General features: G+C 38.5%; 1 protein-coding gene across 1 annotated transcript in view; it reads left to right on the top strand.

The window, feature by feature from the left end:
• The window catches only part of NUP210L (nucleoporin 210 like), a 135,141-nt gene that overhangs the window by 68,563 nt on the left and 42,854 nt on the right, over nt 1-23,724 (top strand). Inside the window, exons 17-22 of the mRNA XM_020991696.2 lie at nt 1,037-1,229; nt 2,919-3,007; nt 3,309-3,413; nt 3,707-3,808; nt 16,406-16,534; nt 17,779-17,906. Coding sequence (XP_020847355.1) covers nt 1,037-1,229; nt 2,919-3,007; nt 3,309-3,413; nt 3,707-3,808; nt 16,406-16,534; nt 17,779-17,906 — 746 coding nt within the window. The remainder of the gene's footprint in view (nt 1-1,036; nt 1,230-2,918; nt 3,008-3,308; nt 3,414-3,706; nt 3,809-16,405; nt 16,535-17,778; nt 17,907-23,724) is intronic.

Genomic DNA, 23,724 nt, shown 5'->3' with positions numbered 1-23,724 from the left:
AATGGAGAAGAAAACACATATAAGAGAGTGATGGAAGGAAGAGTTTTGGTCTGAGAAATAATATATGATGAGTTGATCTGAAGGGCATTCATTTGACACCCTCTTTGTAGAAGCAGTGGTAGTGTTTGATTTGGTTACTCTGCATAGAACAGGAGATGGAAAGAGCACAGGAGTAGGCCATACATGCACGGTAGCAGGACTGACAGCAAAATTGCCTGGATGGGATATGAAGTGTGGTATCTGGTCTGGGGTTGACTGGGTATAGTGGGCTAGATAAGTTTGTATTCATTCAGTGAATCACTCACTGATCAAAATGGATCAGCCTCAAGGGCAGGAAGGATTCCAAAGCCCAACAAATTGCCTTCCCGAGAGACTGGAAAATTATGAAGATCCCATGCAGAGGATATTGGTCCAGAAGGGGAGAAGTAGGAAAGCAGGGAACAGGGCAGGTGACGGCAGGGGAACCTATTATTCATGCAGAACCAAAATTAAATTTTTTTGTTATGTAATCTAAGTGTATTTTAGAAAGCAAAATTATGATGCATGAATGTAATGGAATAGTCCTGTGCTATAAGAAATAATGAATCTGATTAATTCCAAGAAGCATGGGAAGACTTATTCAGCTTATATAGAATGCAGTAATCAGAGCCAGGAAAATAATATACACAATGACTGCAACTATATATAAATGAAAAGAAAAGAAATTAAACTAAACACTGTGTCATTAATTATAATAACAAGGCTTGGCCCTGGAGAATACATCTTCTTCCCCTCTTTGCAGATGTGGAGGACTAGGAGTGTGAAATATCACACATATGCTTTCAAACACAGTATTTTGGTTGATGTTGCTGAACTGCATTTTTTTCTTTTTAAAGTATTGTGATACAGTGATCAGTCCCCTCTCTTTTAGATACCTGAGTGTCTATAGACATTATTAATATAATGATTTACTTGAACAAAGTGACCAGAGTGTAAAATAATTTATAAAAAATTTGGTTCCTACCATAATACCAGGGACTGTTATGTTTGAACTCAGATTCCTGTGTCAAGCCTAAGGAACACTATCCTTGAACTGGCAGTGTTTGACCAGCACCGAAGGAAATTTGATAACTTCAGTTCCCTAATGTTAGAATGGAGATCTTCCAATGAAACACTTGCCCACTTTGAGGATTACAAACAAATGCTGATGGTAGCCAAGGATGATGGAAATAGACAAACCAGACTACATGGTAATTTTTAATAACACTGTATGATTATAATAGTGTTTTCTTTGCATTATCTCATTTAATTCTCATAACCCCTTGAAGCAGATAAGTGTAAATATCATTATAATTTTACTTTTACCTTTCTGAAGCTCAGAGGGGTTAGATGACTTTGCAAGTAAGTGGCAGAACTGGAACTCACATTCAACTTTTCCTGCTCCAAATGCAATTCTCCTTCCTGTGGGAATTTACGAGATGTTCCAACATGTAGTCCATATTTTTTTACATGTAGAAAGACATTTCATTTGAAGTCTGATAATCAAAACCTTATCTCTTTTGTTGTCTTTGAATTTAAAAATCATACCCCCTTCTACAAAAGACACAAGTTATTTCATTTCTAGCATTGTATTTCTTGTGAAAATAAAATTGAATCAATCATAGTAAACGTTTATTGAATTGAATTTACACGTATTGATTGAATGCCTATTCTAGGCCTAATAGGGAATATAAAAAAAGATATCAGACAACGTTCTTGCTCACACAGAGCTTTTGATCTAATAGCGGCGATAAGACATATACTTAAGGAATAGTTTAAAAACAGGACAATACAAGTTGCCTCGTATTCAGAGTCCCTATAATGTGGCACCACCCTTACTTTCCAACCTCATTCTGTCTACCGTATTCTTTAGTCAGACTGATCAATACTCTACTCCTTCCTCTACCACTTTACTTCTACTTATACTGCTTTCTAACCCATCCCCCTTCACACTTGCTGACTCTCTAAAGCACAACTTAAATGGCACAACTTAAATGGCACTTCTTCCATGAAACTGCCTGAGCCTGCCTAGTTAGTAATGACCTTCCCACTTTATACCCCATATAACACTTTTTTGCTATTTAATTATTATATTGTATATTATAGATATCTATAAGAGGGTAAACTCCATGAAGAGTTTTTCTAAACTTTGTAATTTCTTAGTAACTAGCACAGTGTAGGCCCTTAATAAATGTTGTTATTAAATATTTTGAATTATGTGGGATAAATAATTAAAATGGAAGTCTAATAAAGTTAATGATATGATATAGAGGATAAGTACAATAGAAGTTAGAGAATTAATGGAGGCTATAATCATCTGGGAAAAGATTCCTGGAGGAAGTGTGCTTTTAGTTAGGCTTTGAAGGATGGGTAGGGTATGGATAGAGAGATGAAGTGGGGAAAAGAGGTTCTAAAGGAGTCTGCAAGTTCCTCACTGAGAATAGTGAAGTGGAAAGCCAGAAAGGAAATTTTCTAACTTGAACAGAAGGGGTGTTATTGTGGAGTAAAAGAAGAGGTTGCTTAGTGTACTAAGGTAGGTCCAAATTGTGTAGGATGATGAATGCTAGGTTAAAGGGTTTGGGTGGAGTTGTACTAGATGATCATTCTATGACATCTATGAGAGATCCGGTGGGGAATAGGTAATCATAGTTTTTGTGTAGGGAAGTGAAATGATGAAAAGTACTGTTTTAGGAAGTTTGTTTTGGCAGCCTTAAGCATCATGAATTGAAGAAGGAGGATATCTAAAGGAAATAGCCATTTGTTTTTCTTTCCAACAAATTCTTGTATGGAAACTATGTCATTTATTTAATCTTTGAAAAAATCAGCAGAATTAAGTCTTCCTCCTAACCTTTCTCCATTACTCAGTTTGTTTTTTATGAAGTTGTTTGTTGTGTTTCCAGGGCATAAGATCCTGAAGGTACACCAGCTCAAAGGGACTGTTCTCACTGGAGTTAATTTTGTGGGCTATTCAGTGAAACATAGCCCAAAAGTAAGTAAGAATAAGAGAAAAATTCCTTAACCCTTCTAAATGGAGTTTGATTGCTTCATTAGCAAACAAACTCCCTTATTATCAGACTCAGAAAATATAGATGAAATAAAATTTGATTATTGAGACTTTTTACTTTAAGGACTATTTCTCAACCCATACTAAAATATCCAAGAACCATATCCCTGTATTTTTAGCACCTATAAGGGTTAACTTCTCTGAGTTGGCAGTGGAGGAGGTGAGTAGAGGAAGTTAAAAGGAGACATTTATTTTTAACTTCCTGTGGTTCTTATTATATCTTCAGGAACTCTCCAACTTGCCCAGGTCTGCCGCTGTAGAATTGCTCCTGGTGGAGGATGTGACTGTGGTACCTGAGAATGCCATGATATATAATCACCCTGATGTGAAGGTAAGAGCTGCCCAGTGGTAACTAACTTGAATCATGTTGGAGAGGAAAGTAGTACAAATTTATTCTGAAATCTGAAACCTCGATAAAGTTATTAACATAGCTTCTAAAGTAGTAACCCTAAAACATCAATAAGACATTTGATATATAGAAAATAATTTAATTTTAAAAATTTATTATGGTAATCATCTCTTTGAAATAACATGACCCTAATTAGTTTAGCCATATCCTCTTTAGAGTGGCATCTAGATTTTTTTTCCCTGTTAACACCATATAAACTGATTTTTTTCTTGTAGGAAATATTTAGTCTTGTGGAAGGATCTGGTTATTTTTTGGTCAACAGCAGTGAACAAGACATTGTCACTATCACCTACATGGAATCTGAGAGTTCTATTCAGGTGAGTTAGTCCAAGAGATGCTCCAGGCTTTCTCAAGCTTGTCCTCCAGAGAAATTTTGGACAAGTTTTGTGGTGTTTTGTCTGCTTCTTCCAAAATGTTATTTGTAGCTAATTAGAATTCTTTTTAAGCTTTTTTGAAATTTTCTTTTACTATGAATTTGACAAACATCAACCAGTGTGAACATTTCTATGTACAAAGAATAGAAAAAGAGGATTGTATATTAAACCATTAATTTCTACTATGTTCAATATATTCATTGATACTTTTTCATGTATTACTATCACTATCCCTATATAACTTCCCCATGCCCATGCAAATATATATATATATGTATGTATATATGTATACACACACACACACACACACACACACACACACATATAAAATAAAGCCTTCCTTTATAACAAGTAAGTATAGTCAAGCAAAACAAACTCATAATTGTTCATGTCTGGAAATATATATCTGAAAGTATGTGTGTATCTACAGTCCATTATCCTCTTGCTTTGAAGAGATAGGAAACATGCTTCATCATCAGTCATCTGGAGTCATTGATTTGGTTCAGAGTTCTTAGGTGTTTCAAAGTTGTTTTCCTTTATAGTATTATTGTATTCTGGTTCTACTGACTTCGCTCTGTATCATTTCATACATATCTTCTGAGGTTCATCTGAATTTGTCCCTTTCATCGTTTTTCATGGAGCAATAATATTCATTTTGTTCACATACTATAATTTGTTCAGCCATTCCCCAGTTTATGGACATTCACTTTGTTTCCAGTTAATTACTACAACAAAAGGAACTACTATAAATATTTTTGTACATATAGGTTTTTTTCCTTCTGGCTTTGATCTTTGAAGATTTGTGCCTTTTAGTAATATTGAAGGTCAAAGGGTTTATACAGTTTAGTGACTTTCTGGGCATAATTCTAAATTGCTATCCACAGTAGTTGAACCAGTTCACAGCTCCAGCAGTAGTGCAGTAGCATACCAGTTTTCCCACAGTCCCTCTAAAAGTTGTCATTTTCCCTTTTTGTCATCTTTACCAGGTTGATGGGTATATTGTGAAAACTCAGAATTTTAATTTCCATTTCTCTTATTAGTGATTTGGAGTATTTTTTTCACAAGACTGTTGCAAGTTTTCTTCTTTTGAGAATTGCCTATTCATATCCTTTGGCATTGTAATTCTTACTTATCACAAGTAATTAGACAGAGATTTAAATCTGTTTAACTCAACAAACAGTTATTAAATGCCTGTTATATCCTCTAGGGATTCAAAAGAAAAAATAGTCCTACTCTCAAGGAGTTTACCTTCTATTGGGCTGATACAACATAGAAAGAAAGAAAGAAAGAGAGAGAGAGAGAGAGAGAGAGAGAGAGAGACAGAGACAGAGAGAGACAGAGAGAGAGAGAAAGAAAGAAAGAAAGAAAGAAAGAAAGAAAGAAAGAAAGAAAGAAAGAAAGAAAGAAAGAAAGAAAAGATAGTTTGAGGACAGAGGGAGTGGTCACTGGGGGAAAGGAGGAAATTAAGGAAAGGCTTCCTGTAGGAGGTGGCACCTAAGCTTAACTTGGAAGGAAGTTAAGGATTCTAAGAGGTGGTGGTGAAGGGGAGTGGCATACTAGTCTTGGGGAACAGGCATAGAAAAGCCAAGATATAAAAGATAGAATGCCAAATTCAAGGAACATTTAGTATGCTAATTTGGTTGGAATGTAGATTGCATAAAGGGAAGTAATATGAAATACATCTGGAAAGGCAATTGGAGCCAGATTGTAGGGAGCTACAAAAGCCAGATTGAGGAAGTTGTATTTTATCCTAGAGGCAGGAGGGAGTTGCTGAATATTTTTGAGTGTAGCTATGCCTTAGTTCTCTCTCTGGCTTAGGAAGATCATATTAACAGTTGTGTGAAGGATGAACTGAATGCAGGGTGGCCAATTTAGGAGGCTGTGGCAATACTTCAGCTGAGAATTGAGGGCAGTGGCCATGTGAGTGGAGGTGAGGAAGAAATTATTATAGAACTAGGAGTGAAAAGATTTGGCAACTGATTGCATTTGGGGATGGGGCAGAGAGGGTTGAAAGTGATGAGGTCTAGAGGTTTAGGGGTGCTGGAACCCCAAAATCGTGACATACGGGTCCTATCCGAAAGAATTCAACCAAAGCCTTCTTTCAGCCAAAGACAAGGTTTGTTTAAGATCCACCATGTCATCCAGACTCTTGAGGAATCTGAGAGTCTATGAGGTATTGGCTAGATTCTAAGAATCAGAGCTGTGGCTAGATTTTAAGATTCTAAGCATCTTAATAGAGACAAGATGGGCCTTATATACAGAAAGACTGTGGAAGGGATCTAGGAGTAGCCAAGTAGTTTGAGGTGAGTGGAGGAGGGGTTTAAGGAAGATCTGAATAGGAGTGGCCAGGGGTGAACTGGACTGGGTCCTGGACACTGCAGCCTAGCTAGGATTTAGTGTGGGAAATGTCCGGGGGCCTTAGGGAGGGCTAGGCTAGGTTAAGGGTTACAGAATTGGGAGATTGGATGTAGCCACAAAGAAAGGCCAGTTGATGGGATTATAGCCTCAGGCAAATGCCAGAGATTGGGCCTTGTGGGAAAGTCCAGGGTTTTTCCTTTTTGGGATTTAGCTCTCATCCTCATCAAAAGGAGAAGGAAGAGAAGGAAGATTATGAACTGGGATGATACATATGAATTCAGAAGAAATAGGAGAGTTTGTAGGAAGGGAGAGTTTAACAGAAAAATTCTGAGTTTGAAATGGTGATAGTACCTCCAGGAGAAGTTATAACAGGTGATAAGGTACTGAAGCTGGAAGAAAGTTTAAGGTTGGATATATAGATTCAGGAGTCATCTGCTTAAGAATACTTAAGGATAACCCATAGAAACAGATGAGGTCACCCAAAAAGAGAAGATACTCCTGAACAGAGCCTTGAGAACATTTATGGTAGTGTTGGGAAGGGAGGAGAAAAATGATGAATAAGCAAAGGAGATTGAAAAGGAGCAATTAGACTGGGAAGAGAACTATAGATAACAGAAGCCTAGGGAGAAGAATGAATTCAAGAGGAAGGGGATTGTTGATAGTGTCAAAAGCTACAGAGAGGTCAGGGAGACAAGAACTACGGAAAGGCCCATTGGTTAAGAGATTGTTGTTACTTTTTGTTGTTGTTGAGTCATTTTAGTCATGTTCAGCCCTTCATGGCCCCATTTTGGGGTTTTCTTAGCAAAGATACTAGAGTGATTTGCCATTTCCTTCTCTAGCTCATTTTATAGATGAGAAGCTGAGGCAAACAGAGTTAAGTAATTTGCCCAGGGTCACACAGTTAGTGAGAGTCTGAGGCCAGATTTTAACTCAGGAAGATGAGTCTTCCTGATTCCAAGCCCAGTACTCTATCCGTCGTGCCACCTAGCTGCCCTTATTGTTACTTACAAAAATATAAAATACCAAATTAACAAACAGAGACTATTTAAATAAAATTGACAAGACATAAATTAACACCTAAAGGAAAAAAAAAACTCGTGGACCAGATGGATTTACAAATGAATTCTATCAAACATTTCAAAGAACTATTATCTTATGCAAACTATTTGCAATAATAAGAAAAGAAGGTGCCCTTTCAATCTCTTTCCATGATACAAATATGGTTTTGATAGTTAAAACCAGGGAGAGACAAAACAGAAAGTTATACATCGATATTCCTGATAAACATTAACACGAAAATTTTAAATGGCATATCAGCAAAGAGGCTACAACAATGTAATCCATTATATGCTATGATAAGGTTGTATTTACAATATAAATTGAGGTTCAACATAAAGAAGATTGTAAATATAATAAAATATGTTAATATAAATAACAAAAACACAGTTACATCATATATGCTAAAAGGGCTTTTGACAGAATCCAATATCTGTTTCAGTTTAAAACACTATAAATCATTGGAGTAAAAGAACCTTTTCTTAATGTAGTAAATGATACCTATCTAAAACAAGCAGTTTTTAAAGGAAGAAATCCCAGCTTTCAATAACCATATGAAAAAATTACTCCAGTTCACTGATAATTAGGTAAATACAAATTAAAGCAATTCTGTTCTGACTCATCCATCAGATTGGCGAAGATGTCAAGAGGAAAATGATAAATGTTTGAAGGACTTTAGGCACAGTAATATGTTGTTGGTAGAATTGTGAATTGGTCCAGCCATTTGGAAAAACAATTTGGAACTATGCTCCAAAAATTACTGAATTGTGCATACCCTTTGACCCAACTATCCTACTACCAGGCTTATACTCCAAAGAAATCAGAGAAAGAAGGAAAGGACCCCTATATACAAAAATTCTTATAAGCCATTCTTGTAGCCAAAAACTGGAAACTAAGGGCATACCTACCTGTTGGGGAATGGATAAACAACATGTGATATGTGATAGTAATAAATGTTATTGTTCTATAAATATGACAAAATGGACAGTATCGGAGGAAACTGGGAAGACCTCTCTGACCTGATACAGAGTGATGTGAACAGAACCAGGAGAATAATTTACACAATAATAACATTATAAGGGAAAAAAAAACTTTGATAGACTTTAGAATTCTGATTAATGTAATTATCTACCTAGTCCTGAGTACTAAAGGTGAATCATACCACCCACATCGTTCCAGAGAAGACATGAATTTTTGGACATGGCCAGTGTGGGAATATGTTTTTCTGGATTGTGTGTTTGTTCTGCAGGCTTTTTTTTTAATTTAAATTTCATTTAAAATTCAATTTTTGATTGAATTGTCAGTCAGTAAATACTTATTAAGTACCAGCTGTGTGCCAGGCACTGTGCTAAGCACTGGGGTACAAAGATAGGCTCTGCCTTCAAGGAGCTCAGAGTCTAATGAAGAAGACATGAAAACAACTATATACAAACAAGATAAGTACAGAATAAATTTTAGATATTCAAGAGAAGGAAGGTGTCTGGAGCCAAAATGGTAGAGTAAGAAGTAAGTCACTCTCACCCTCCCTTATTGACCTCTGAAAGCCCAGAAAATATCACACCAGGAAAAACCCTGGAACAGCTGAGCCAACAGAAAGACAGGGCACTGCAGTCTGTTAGCCCAGGAAGCTTGGAGGATTAATGGGAAAGGCCCCTCTCACTCTGGAGGAGGGGGAGCAGTACAGGATGGGAGAAAACCAGTGGCAAGCCCCACCTCAGCAAAGGGGGGGGAGATCCTGAGCTCCAGGGTGGTGGAGCAGACAAGTGCCAACAACAGGATCCCCCGAGTGCCTCAGTACAGGCAGGGGAGCCAGTAGACACCAGCTCAGAAAACCACCACGTGTGACAGGCATTCTCTGGCAGCCAAATCTCCTGGTGCCTTAGTACAACTCTGGGAAACACAACTCCAACAATCAAAGCTCCAGGCTCACAAATATCCTCCAGCAGCTAAACGTACAAGTGCAAGGCCCAGGTGAGCAGGAGGCATTGGCCAGGGGCTAGACTCCCCACCCCTACCCCAAGAGTTCCAGTATTGCTGACCCCAGTCCAGCACCAGGTAAGCCACCAGAACCCTACAGCCTCCAACTGCCAGCACCTCAGGCCCCAGCGCACAGAGCCAGTGGCCAGGTCTTGGTTCCCAGCACAAGAAGCTTGAATCAGTGACCTCTGTGCTCCAGCAGGAGAGCTGAACTTTTTTTAGAAAGTCAGGAAATAGGCAAACACCATGAGCATAAAGCAGAAATGGACAATGACCATAGATTCCTGTTATGGAGACAGGGAAGATCAAGGCACAAATTCAGAGGATAACATTGTCAATATACCCACATCCAAAAACTCAAAGGGGAATATGAACTGGTCTCAAGCCTTCTTGGATAATCAAGCCCTCTTAGAAGAGCTCAAGAAGGATTTTAAAAGTCAAATAAGAGCAATAGAAGAAAAATTGGGAAAGGAAATGAGAGGTATGCAAGAGAGAGTCAATAGCTTGGAAGAGGAAGGACAAAAATTAACTGTAGAAAACAAGTCCTTAAAAAATACAGTTGGCCAAATGGAAAAAAACACACTGAAGAAAACAAGTTCCTAAAAAATACAATTGGCCAAATGGAAAAAAAAAGTATACTGAAGAAAACAACTCCTTAAAAAGTAGAATTGGGCAAATGGAAAAGGAGGTACAAAATCTAATAGAAGAAAACAATTTGTTAAAAATGAGAATCAGACAAGTGGAAGCTAATGACTCTATGAGAGATCAAGAATCAGTCAAACAGAAGCAAAAGAATGAAAAAAATAGAAGAAAATGTAAAATACCTCATTGGTAAAGCAACTGACCTGGAAAACAGATCCAGGAGAGATGATTTAAAAATTATTGGTCTGACTGAAAACCATGATGCAAAAAAGATCCTGGACAGCATCTTTCAGGAAATCATCAAAGAAAACTGCCTTGAGGTCTTAGGACCATAGGGTAAATTAATCATCGAAAGAATCCACCAGTCACTTCCTGAAAGAGATCACAAATTGAAAACACCAAGGAATATTGTAGCCAAATTCCAGAATTACAGGTCAAAGAGAAAATACTGCCAACAGCCAGAAAGAAACAATTTAAATATCATGGAACCACAGGTAGGACTACACAGGACCTTGCAGCTTCTACATTAAAAGATCTGAGGGCATGGAATATGATAATCCGTAAGGCAAAGGAACTTGGATTACAACCAAGGATCAACTACCCAGCAAGATTGAGCATAATCTTTCAGGGGAGGAGATGGATATTCAACAAAATAGGGAACTTCCAAACCTTCCTGATGAAAAGACCAGAACTCAACAGAAAATTTGATCTTCAAGACTCAAGAAAGGCATAAAAAGGTAAATAGGAAAGAAAAAAACAGCAACATGTTATTCATAAGGGCAAACTGTTTATACATCCCTGCAAAGTAAGATGACACTTGTAACTCTTGAGAACTGTATTATTATGACATTTAAAAGGGGTATATACATAGACAGAAGGTGTGGTTATAAGTTGACTTTGATGTGATGATAAAAGATCTAATTAAATGGTGAAAAGGGATTGTACTGGGAGAAGAGGAAAGGAGGAGGCAGACAAGGGTAAATTACATCACATGAAAAGGCACAAAAACCTATTGTAGTAGAGGGAAAGAAGGGAGGGAGATGAGCATTGTTTGAACATTACTCTCATCAGATTTGGTTCAAAGAAGGAATAACATAATCAGTTAGGTGTAGAAATCTGACTTACCCTATAGGAAGTAGGAGGGGAAAGGGAAAAGAAAAAGGAAGGGATGAATAGAAGGGAGGGAAGTAGTAAGGGTAAAGAGGAAGAAAAGAGAGGGGGCAGACTGAGGGAGGCAGTGGTCAAAAGCAAAACTCTAGTGAAGAGGGAAAGAGAGAAAGGAGAGAGAAAAGCATAAATGGGGGGTGGGGGAATAGGATGGAGAGAAAGACAAAGCTAGTAATCATAACTGTGAATGTGAATGGGATGAACTCTCCCATAAAACATAAGCAGATAGCAGAGTGGATTAAGAACCATAATCCTACAATATGTTGTTTACAAGAAACACATTTGAAGCAAAGGGATACACACAGAGTAAAGGTAAAAGGCTGGAGCAGAATATATTATGCTTCAGCTGAAATTTAAAAAGCAGGAGTAGGGCAGCTAGGTGGCGCAGTGGATAGAGCACCGGCCCTGGATTCAGGAGGACCTGAGTTCAAATCCGGCCTCAGACACATAACACTTATTAGCTGTGTGACCCTGACAAGTCACTTAACCCCATTGCCTAGTCCAAAAAAAAAAAAAAAGGCAAGAGTAGCAATCCTGATCTCAGAGAAAGCAAAAGCAAAAATAGATCTAATTAAAGAGATAAAAGGAAGGAAACTACATCCTGCTAAAAGGTACCATAGACAATGAAGTAATATCATTACTAAACATATATGTACAAAGTGGTATAGCCTCCAAATTCTTAGAGGAGAAATTAAGGGAGTTACAGGAAGAAATAAATAACAAACCTATATTAGTAGGGAACCTCAACCTCTCCCTCTCAGAACTAGATAAATCTAACCACAAAGTAATCAAGAAAGAATTAAGGAGGTGAATAGAATTTTAGAAAAATTAGTTATGGTTGACCTCTGGAGAAAAATGAATGGGGATAGAAAGGAATATATCTTTTTCTCGGTGGTACATGGCACCTACTCAAAAATTGACCACATACTAGGGCAAAAAAAGTCATAGTCCAATGCAAAAAGGAGGAAATATTAAATGCATCCTTTTCAGATCATGATGTAATAAAAATTATATGTAATAAAGGGCCATGGAAAGATAGACTAAAATTAATTGGAAGCTAAATAATCCTAAAGAATGAGTGGGTCAAACAACAAATCATAAAAACAATCCATAACTTCATCTAAGAATGACAACAATAAGACAACATACCAAAACTTAGGGGATAAAGCCAAAGCAGTTCTTAAGGCAGAGTTTTTTATCTCTGAATGCTTATATGAATAAAATAGAAAAAGAAGAGATGAATGAATTGGGCGTGCAGCTAAAACAGGTACCAAATTAGAATTTCTGAAAACCAAAAGAGAGATCAATAAAATTGAAATTAAGAAAACTATTGAACTAATAAATGAAACAGAGCTGGTTTTATGGGGGAAAAAAACAATAAAATAGATAAACCTTTGGTTAATTTGATTTAAAAAAAGAAGAAAACCAAATTACCAGCATCAAAAATTAAAAGGTTGAATTTACTGCCAATGAAGAGGAAATTGAAACAATAATTAGGAGCTATTTTGCTCAACTGTATGCCAATAAATTTGACAATCTTAGTGAAATAGATGAATATTTACAAAAATATAAATTGCCCAGATTAACAGAAGAGGAAATAAAATACTTAAATAATGCCGTTTGAGAGAAAGAAATTGAAGGAGCCATCAATGAACTCCCTAAGAAAAAAAATCTCCAGAACCAGATGGATTTGCAAGTAAATTCTATCAGACATTTAAAGAACAACTAATTCCAATACTATGTAAACTATTTGGGAAAATAGATGAAGAAGGAGTCCTAGCAAACTCTTTTTATGATACAGATATGATGCTGATACCTAACCCTGGAAGAGACAAAACAGAGAAAGAAAATTATAGACCAATTTCCCTAATGAATATAGATGCAAACATTTTAAATAAAATATTAGCAAAGAGATTATAACAGCTTATCTCGAGGATAATACACTATGACCAGGTATGATTTATACCAGCAATGCAGGGCTGGTTCAATATTAGGAAAACTGTCAGCATAATTGACCATATATGTCAACAACAAAACTAACAGAAATCATATGATTATCTCAATAGATGCAGAAAAAGAATTTGACAAAATACAACACCCATTCCTATTGAAAACATAAAATCATAAGAATAAATGGAGTCTTCCTTAAAATGATAGATAGCATCTGTCTAAAACCATCAGCAAACATTATATGTAATGGGAATAAGCAGGAAGCATTTCCAATAACATCGAGAGTGAAACAAGGATGTCCATTATCATCACTCTTATTCAATATTGTACTAGAAATGTTAGTTTTAGCAATAAGAGAGGAAAAAGAAATTGAAAGAATTATAATAGGCAGGGAAGAAACAAAGCTATTACTCTTGCAGATAATATGATAGTATACCTGGAGAATCCTAGAGAATCAAATAAAAATTACTTGAAATAATAAACAAATTTAGCAAAGTTGCAGGACATAAAATAAAGCCATATAAATCATTGGCATTTTTATATATTACAAAGCCCAGCAGCAAGAGATAGAAAAGGAAATTCCATTCAGAGTTACTCTAGGCACTATAAAATATTTGGGAGTGTACCTGCCAAAACAAACTCAGGAACTATATGTACACAGTAACAGCCACATTGTGTGATGACTGACTTTGATAGGCTTAGCTGTTTTCAGTAATGCAAGGATCTAAGACAACTCCAAAAGACTCCTGAAGGAAAATGCTATCCACATCCAAAGAAAGAACTATGGAGTCTGAATGCAGATGGAAGCATACTATTTGCTCTCTTTTTCTTTTGTTGTTTTGTTTTGTTTTTTCTATCTTCTCCCATTAGTTCTAATTCTTCTTTACATCATGACTAATGTGAAAATATGCTTAATATGAATGTAAAAGTAGAGCTTATATCAGATGGCACACTGTCTTCAGGAACGGGGAGGATAGGGAGGAGGAGAAAATTTAAAACTCAAAATCTTATGGAAGTGAATGTTGAAAACGAAAAATTAATTATTTAAAAATTTTTTAAAAGGAAAGGAAGGCACTAGCATTAAGGAGGATCAGGTAAGACTTCTTATAAAAGATGAGATATTAGTTGGGACTTGAAATTTGCCATGGAGATGAAGCGGAAAAGCATTCTAGGCACAGAAGACAGCCAGTGAAAACGTCTGGAGTATGGAAATTGAATGTGTTGTGCAAAGAACAGCAATGCGGCCACCATCAGTGGATCACAATAGTGTCATGAAAACCTAGAAAAAAGAGCACATCAAGGAAGAGAAAGGCATCAAAAGTATCAGAGGCTACAGGGATGTCAAGGAGAAGGAGGACTGAGAAAGGGCCATTGAATTTGGCATGTAAGAGATTATTAAATATCTTTAGGATGGCTAGATGGCTCAGTAGATAGAGCACTGGGTTTGGAATCAAGACTGATCTTCATGAGTTCAAATCTGGCCTCAGACCCTTATTAGTTCTGTTACCCTGGGCAAGTCACTTAATCCTATTTGCCTCAGTTCCTCATCTGTAGAATGAGCTGGAGAAGAAAATGGCAAGCCACTCCAGCACGTTTGCCAAGAAAACTCCAGATGGAGTCACAAAGAGTCAGATAGAAATAAAACAATTGAACAGCAACAACAAATGTCTTTAAGTATTTGAAGGGCTGTTAAATATAAGAGAGATTAGATTTAGGATTATTGATTTGGAGTTGGAAAAGACCTGAAAGAATAGATCCAAGTCCTTCCTCCTTCATTTTACACATGAGGAAACTGAGTAAGGCCCAGAAATGTTATAAATCTAACCCAAGGCCATACCATCAGTGGAGCTATGATTTGGTTTTTTTTTTGTTTGTTTGTTTGTTTTTTTATTTTTTTTTTGAGTTTTATTAATTTATTTTGATTTATCAACAATTACTTCCATATGCTTTTGAGTTGAAAATTTTTCTCCCCCTTCCTTCCCCCAACCCTACCCGAGACGAAGCACAATCTGATATAGGCTTTACATTTATATACGCATTAAATATATTTTCACATTAGTGAAGTTGTAAGTAAAAATTAAAACCAATAGGAGGAACCATCAGAAAGATGAAAAAAACTCAACAGAAGGTAAAAATAAGTGATAGCGATTCGACTTCCATAGTTCTTTCTTTGGATGTGGACAGCATTTTCCATCCCAAGGCCTCTGGAGATGTCTTAGATCCTTGTAATGCTGAGAAGGGTTCAGTTTAATAATATTAGTCATTGCATAACGTGGCTGTTATTGCGAACAAAGTCCTCTTGGTTCTGCTCACTTCACTCAGCATCAGACCATACAAGTCTTTCCTGGTTTTTCTGAAGTCAGCCTGTTCATCATTTCTTATAGCATAATAGTATTCCATTACATTCATATACCACAACTTGCTCAGCCATTCCCCAACTGATGGGCATCCTCTCAATTTCCAATTCTTTGCCAGCACAAAAAGAGCTATGAATATTTTTGTACATGTGGGTCCTTTTCCCATTTGTTTGATCTCTTTGGGATATAGCCCTAGAAGTGCTATTGCTGGAACAAAGGGTATGCACATTTTTGTAGCTCTTTGGGCATAGTTCCAAATTGTTCTCCAAAATGGTTGGATCATTTCACAAGTGGAGCTATGATTTGTACAAGATCCTCTGACTCCAAATAAGCTGTTCTTTCTACTATGCCACACTGCTGATTAGCCCCAGCAGGCAAAATCAGAGATTCTTAGAAGTTGGGGGTGGGGGGATTTACGCTCCAGAAGTGCAGTAGCTGGCCTCAGGAGGCAGTGCCCCCTGCCCTCTAAGAGGAACCTTCAAAGAAAGACCAGATGACTACTTATTAGGTATGGGGCAAGGGGTGTAGGTGGGACTGGGTGGCCACTGAGATGAAGTGAAGTGGAAAGAATCTATTTCCAATTGGGAAAATGGCACACAGCCTGGGGAAGTGGCATGTAGAAAAAAATGAACTACTCTTTGTTTTTTCTTAGCAGGGCTCCTGAAAAGGAGTCAAATCTCAATTAGTTGAATATTCTTCTCCCTTTCACCCTTATTAAGGAAGCAGATCTATTTCTAGTATATAACTATTATCCCACCCTAAAATCAGTTTCATTCATTATAATCTAAATGTTAAGTGTGGTATTGTGAATAGCTTTCTAGAGATGTTTACTTCCCCCCTGAGAGTTTGCATCATAAAGAAAGTCACCTACAGTTATTGAGAAGTCTCTTTGTAAAATTCAGTTATAGTTCCTTTTGTGGGTGGGGCAAGATCAATCAATTAATCAACTCACATTTATTAAGCATCTATTATATGCCAGATACCATGCTAAGACAATCTATTCATACCCCTCTACTATCTCATTTGTTACAAGGTGGTCCCATTACATCCTGGATTTCTCACCTTAGAGGTCTATGATCTGTGCCTGGCTTTCTTGGGCCCAGCGCTGGCCTACCTTCGAGTGTCAGACATGCATGAACTGGAGGTGGACCTGATTGACAAAGTAAGAAGTGTTTGCTTGCCATCACAACTAGAGTGGTCATCATTCTCACCCTAGAAGTTTGCTATTGGGCTCACATACTAAGCATGGGGAGTTAAATTTTTAAAAATACACCACAGCCTCTGCTTTTTTATAAAGAAAAGAGATGTGAAAACTAGATTGTATTGAAGGTATGCATGGAATCAAACAGCAGAATACTAAAAATAGTATGCAGAGATTGGATCGCTTTGGTTAAAAGAAGCAGGCAGGCAAAATGTAGTGTGGCACTGTTGCGGGCCGAGAGGTTGTGACCCCTCAAAGACCAGAGTACGGGACAGGTGGTCTGGAATGAATTCACAGACTCAAGCATTCTTTAATTCAAGGTGGCAAAGATTTATTGTTATGCTTTTCAGCGGGCAAGGATTCTTAAAGGATCCTGCAACCTTAGAGAGGTACAGGTAAAGTTTATATAGGATAAAATGCAATAAAACATATGTCAAATATGCTTACTAGGGGATTCAGGGTGGGATTAGGGAGTGGTTAAGGAGTGGTCAGTTCTCAGTTGAAACTCAAGATAAGAAAAGTCCCATTATTCAAGAGAGTATCTGGTCCCAGACATCCTGGGCCCAGTGATAACAAACAGGAAGAATACTGATCAGCTCTACCTGGTCCTGGAATTTGCTGACACAGGAAGGGGTGTTTTTAGTTCACTCAGAGAGAAAAAGATGAATTTAGTTTTTTGGCCCTTACTGGGGCTCAATTGATCTTAAATGATTATCAAGGGACAGTGTTTCTGAGGCTAGGGAGAAATTGGGGCCCAAGTACAAGCACCCAAACATAAGCACCCAAGCACCCCAACGGCACTGGCTCTTCTTTAACACCCCCATGGCACCACTTCTGTAGCTTGAGTCCTCACAGGAATGAGGTTGACTGGGACTCTTCTGTGCTTTGAGACTTCACAATAGGCTTATCTGTAGGTAATAATAATAATCATAGCTGCTTTAAAGTTTAAAAAACACTTTACATATATTATCTGATTTATGCCTTACAACAAACCTGTATGGTAAGGAACCACTGGTCTTCTTTTTATACAACTGAGAAAATTAAGCCTCCATGATTCGCCCGTGGTCATGTAGTTAGCAAGTATTAGAGACAGAATCTGAGCTCAGGTTGGCTTGACTCCAAGTCCAACACTTAGTCTACTATATATATCATGGTACCTTTCAACCAAAAAATACTCAAATCTACCATTTTCTCTTGACTCTCAGGTTGAGATTGGGAAATCTGTATTAGTGACAGTGAGAGTTCTAGGCTATTCTAAACTCCCATTCCGAAATAAGTACTTCAGAAATATGGATCTAAAACTTCAGTTGGCCTCTACCATTGTCACACTAACGTGAGTATCATCATCAGTAGTTCTTCCTATTTTAGGTGTCTCTGTACTTCTAAGAGACTCTCCCTTTCACATATCCCAACTCCATAGAGTTATTTCTGCCTTCTCATTTCTGCTTTGCTACAAAACTTTTCAGTTCCTAATCTTCCTTGTTATAAAAATATTCATTTGACTGTAGCACCCCATCTGGGCCACTCCCCAAACTTGCATTCACAGTCACAGGATGCATCCCCAGAGGGTGGCTATTACTCTTGGATTCTAAAGTTACCCTAAAGGTAACTTCATAAACTATAGCTTCTGAGACCCTGCTGGTATACTTCCATTAACAGTCATCCAGCAGCACATCAGCTCTTAGCAAAGGCCCTTATGAAGATGACGTCCAAACGATAACTACAAAATAGCCCCTCCCCTCATAAACCTGTGATACATTCTCCTACAAATGTACATGATGTCAACTGGAAGAGTGGACAGAAAACTTAAAGTTCAGTCATAATAAGGTACATATTACACATATGGAATACATGTGTGCCAAGGCAGCTTACAGCTCTGGTGTTACTTACTTCAGGGCCTAAAAGGCTTTTTCCCCTGAGAGGAGACCCTCTCTACAATTCAGCTCTCAGGTGCCACAGCTGCCTCTAGAGTCCAGAGCCACTTCTCTTCCCTGAGGCTGGGGTGGGGGGAGGGGGTTGGTGTCACAGTTCTAAGAGCTCTTTCCAACCTCCAGTGGCTCTCTCTCTGTGGCCATGTTTCTGCTCTGCTCCCTGTGTGAAAATTGGCAAATGCTACAAATTCAGGCTTGATTTATTGTTTTGTTGATTGTCTAGACCAGGGGTGGGGAATTTGCAGCCTCGAGGCTACATGTAGCCTTCTAGGTCCTTGGGTGTGGCTTTTTGACTGAGTCCAAGTTTTACAGAACAAATCTTTTTGTTAAAGGGATTTGTTCTGTGAAGTTTGGATTCAGTCAAAGGGCCACATGTGGTCTCCAGGCCACAGGTTACCTACCTGGATCTAGACTAAGAAAATGATAGAAAAATGTTAATAATTCAGATTAAACTTAAAAGTACATCATGAAAAAAACAAACACACCAAAAAAAATAGAAAATTACTTCTAAAGGGGCAGCTAGGTGGCGCAGTGTATAGAACACTGGCCCTGGATTCAGGAGGACCTGAGTTCAAATCCAGCCTCAGGCATATAACACTTACTAGCTGTGTGACCCTGGGCAAGTCACTTAACCCCATTGCCTAGCCAAAATACATACATACATAAATAAATAAAAATTGTCATGCATACAGTTGGGGGCGGGGTTGGAGAACTGATTGTTAAATATTTACCAGCATAACCCAAGGAAGGGTAGAGTTCATTTCAATCATGGAAATTGGTTTGAGTGAAAATATGATGTAAGAATGCACATCAAGAACAGAGGACAAAAAGTAGTCCAATTTGGCTGCAGCATTAATTGTGTTAGTTGTGGTTGTTGTTTGTCTTTTGTTCTAGAAGAGGGCCATGACATCAGGGAGGTGATGCTATGACTTGCAAGTGAATTAGATCTAAGTGAGGGAGGGCTGTGCAAAGTCACCAGCCTCTTTTTCCTCTCCTGAGCCATCTGGGTCCAGTGGGAAGATATAGATCAGGATGACTGGAGATGACCTCCAGTTATATTAGTATAAGATGTCTGGAAAAGTGAGTTAGAGCCATATTTTTAAGGCCTTGAATATCAGGATCAGGAGTTTATTCTGTTGGCAGTGGGGAGCTGCTGAAAATTTTTTAATATTGGAGTGACATGATCAGAAGTATTCATTATAAAGACTTTTAGTGCATCAGTGTATAGGATGAGAAGCCTAGAGGCACTTAGGAGGATATTACAGTGGCAAGTACATGGATGTAATTAATGTAACTGGGATAACAACAGAAATGGATGATTATAATCACATTCAGCCTTTTATAAATTCCAGAGGTTCTTATCACAACTCTTACACTAACAAGTTGGGTCTTCCAGAAGGCTGACTGCTTCTCCTCCTCAGGGTTCTAGGGGTATCTCTGAGGGGCTGGAGCATCGCTCACATTTCAATATGTCTTCCCAATATGTCTCATAGAAGTGAGGAGAGACCTTAATCACCAATTAAAATTACTATCTCCCTTGTATCATCAATACCTTTCAGTGATTAGTTCCTCAGTATCATTTAACCAGTTAACATCAATTAGCTTTCACAAAAGGTTATTTACCAAGAAGGTATAACAAGAACAGAAATACCAACGTTTCCTCTCAAAAAACCTAAAGCATTTGCTACAAAGCAATCTTGCCAACTAAGTGCATTTCTGAATGGGGCAATCACTCCCTCTTGTAGAACGAAGAATCTTAACTAAGGGATTAGTCCACTTCTGGGATTGCTGGCAGAGCAAACTTAGCTGCCCCTGAACTCTGGTATGAACTCCAGCTTACAGACCTTGGCATCTCTCCTGTCCTTGTAAACTTTGGACCTTGTAAGCTGTGGACTGGTTCCTTCCATCTCCTACATTCTTTCATCTAAGACAGGAAATAATAGACACAGGAAGTGAAGCAGCAACAGGACCACGTGCTCATCATGGTTTCATGCCAGCTCTGGGTAGGAGAGAGGGCCCAAGGGTCTTCCCTACAGAGGCCCACAGAAACTAGCCCTCCTTGCTGGACATGAGGGGAGGAAAAAAAACCAAGTTACCCCTGCAAGAGTCTTTTGTAATTGCTCCCAGCTCTAGCTTGAAGTTCATTTCTTTATTAAATTCATATCAAATGAGAAAATGAATACCTGGATGTGGGGAACAGGCTGAAAGCAGGCTCACTAGGCTTCAACATGGCTGTGCAGCAGGCAAAATACTATGTGCTGGAAGGATTGGCCTACCCAGCAAAACTGAGTATAATCCTTCAGGGGAAAAAAATGGTCATTCAGTGAAATAGGGGACTTTCAAGCATTCTTGATGAAAAGACCAGAGCTGAATAGAAAATTTGACTTTCAAATACAGGACTCAAGTGGAACATGAAGAGGTAAACTGGAAGGATTGGATTCCCATTAACCAGCCCCCTCATTACACACATATCTCTAATAAGGGTCTTATATCTAAGATATTATAGGCAGCTAACAGAAATATGAGACCAAAAGCCACTCCTCATTAAGTGATCAAAAGATGTAAACAAATTGATCTCAAAAGAAGAATTACAGATTATTAACAACTATAAGAAAGAATGTTCCAAAAGACTAGTAATAAGAGAAACATAAATATAAACATCTCAGATTTTACCTCATACCCAGAAAATTGGCAAATATGACAACAAATGGAAATAGTCCGTGCTGGATGGGTTGTCAAAAGATGGAGACACTAAGACGCTAGTGGTAGAGCTGTAAATTAGTCCAACCATTCTGGAAAGTAATTTGAAGTTACACAAAAAAGTGATTAAAATGTCCAAGACCTCATGGGGACATGTACCCCAAGGAAATCAATGACCAAAAGAAAGGTACCATATCTCACAAAATATTTCTGGTAGCACTTTTTGTAGTGGCAAGAAACTGAGAAGGTAGATGTTCATCAACTGGGAAATGTTTGAACAACTTGTGGCACATGAAGGGAAGGACCTAAGCATTTTATATAGTGCTTACTATGTGCCAGGCACAGTGCTAAATACTATTTTATACACATTGTCTGCTTTGATCCTCACACCATGCCTGTGAGGTAGGTGCTGTTACTATCTCCATTTTACAGATGAAAAAACTGAGAAGACAGAAGTGAAATTACTTGCCCAGGGTCACACAGCTAGGAAGTATGCTATAACAAATCACGAATATGAAGAATAGAGAAAAGAATGGAAAAACTTAGGTGAATTTTGATGCAAAACAAAAAAAAAATAGTATGCCTTGTTCCTACAGTAATGTAAATGGGGAAAAAAATCAACTGAGTTCTGTGAAACCATAATGACTAAGTTTGGCACCAAAGAAGGCACATGACAATATAACTGTAATTTGTGGGGCTGACCCAGAGCACTCCTTGTCAATTTAGGTTCAGTACTGGAATGAAATGAAACACTCGTCATTCATTGGTTAGCAAAAGGGTATTTACTTAGCTATAGCATAGAAAGGAAATTCACCACAGTTAAACTTGGGGAGAACCAGCCCACTTTGCCTCAGTATGGAAATGTGTCTGGTCATTCACAGGCAGTGGGATGATGATACTCAGTTTTGAGATATATGCCAAGTCTGACATACCCATACCCCTGGCAGGCAGGTCTAGAACCATGCCAGTATAATCAAAGACCACCAAGAAGTTCCTTCAGAAGAAGTTGAGTTTGAGCCTCAATTCAATCCAGTCAGGTCCCAGGGACTTTGGAGGTAGGGGGACTTGCCTAACCCCTTGAAGGAGAGGGGGAGGGGAGAGCCTGAGTTGATAATGATCCAATCACAGTACCTTACCCTGCTTCTGGGGTGGGAAGGGTGAGATATGTATAGAACGATGCTGTATTGTCCACCTCCTTCATTTCTACTCAGGTGCTACTGAATGGAGCGGGAGAAAATCATGAAACCATGCCACTGGTTACACATTTATGTTCCATAATCTCAACTGGGCCTTCCCTACAGCCCAAGAGTACTCTGACACCTCCCTAATCCCTCTCCTTATGCCTCCCACAGCACTCGTACCACCTAACTTTTCTTCATAGGATCACAATTCATGTTTCACCAAAAAAAAAATCAAGACCATTCAATGAAAGTTCCCTCTTCCATATCCTTTTGACATCATCCCACACTATTTTCTCCTTCAATCCTGTCTCAAATGAAAAGGTGACTTTTCCTGGATCTGTATCCAGGTAATTCTTTTCCCTCTCTATTCTCCCTCTCTCTGCTTTCATTAGTTCCCATGGGTTCAATTATTATTTCTATATGGATAATTCCTAGACTTGTATGTCCACCCCAAATTTCAAACCAGAGCTCCAGTCCCACATCACAGATTGTCTTTTAAACATCTTGAATGGGATACCCATTTGAGGCAACTCAATTTCAGCATGTTCAAAAAGGAACTTATTTCCCCACCCCACCCCCCAAAAAAATCCTCCTCTCTTCACCATTTTACACAGTACCATTGAGTACCATTGTCCTCCCACACACTCAGGTTGGTGACATTGTTGTCATCCCTGACTCTTTACTCACTCTTGCCCTGCATTTCCAGTCAGTTGTCATTTCTTTGTCCTTTCTTTCTTCACAGAATCTCTTATATCTCCCCATCTCTGTACTCACAGAGCACCACCATAGTTCTGGCCCTTTTCATCCCTTCTTTGTATGACTGCAATAGCCTTCCCACTGGTCTCCCTGCCTCAAGTCTGCCCTCTCCAAGCTTCTGCTCATCTGCCAAGGTGGTTTTCCAGTGGACACAGCTGGCCATTCAGTAAACCCCAATGGCTTCCTGTTGTCTCCTAGATCAAATATAAACTGTTTGGCACTTAAAGCCTTTCACAGCCCAGGGGTGGGGAACCTGCAGCCTCAAGGCCACACGTGGCCCTCTAGGTCCTCAAGTGCAGCTCTTTGAATGACTCCAAGCTTCACAGAACAAATCCCTTAATAAAAGGACTTGGATTCAATCAAAAGGCCACACCCAAGGACCTAGAAGGCCACATGTGGCCTTGAGGCTGCGGGTTCCCCACGCCTGACCCAGCCTCTTCCCATATCTCCATTCCTCTTACACTTTACTCCCTTCTACACACACTGTGTGTGGTCCAACTCCACTGACCTTCTTCCTGTTCCTCACATGTGACCCCTCCTCTCTGCTGACCCTGGGCCTTTTCATTATCTGTATTCTATATCA

Source organism: Phascolarctos cinereus, unplaced genomic scaffold, assembly GCF_003287225.1.
Source record: "Phascolarctos cinereus isolate Bilbo 61053 unplaced genomic scaffold, phaCin_HiC Scaffold_5;HRSCAF=322, whole genome shotgun sequence".
NCBI classification, from domain to species: domain Eukaryota; kingdom Metazoa; phylum Chordata; class Mammalia; order Diprotodontia; family Phascolarctidae; genus Phascolarctos; species Phascolarctos cinereus.
This window is presented reverse-complemented; position numbering and strand designations above follow the sequence as displayed.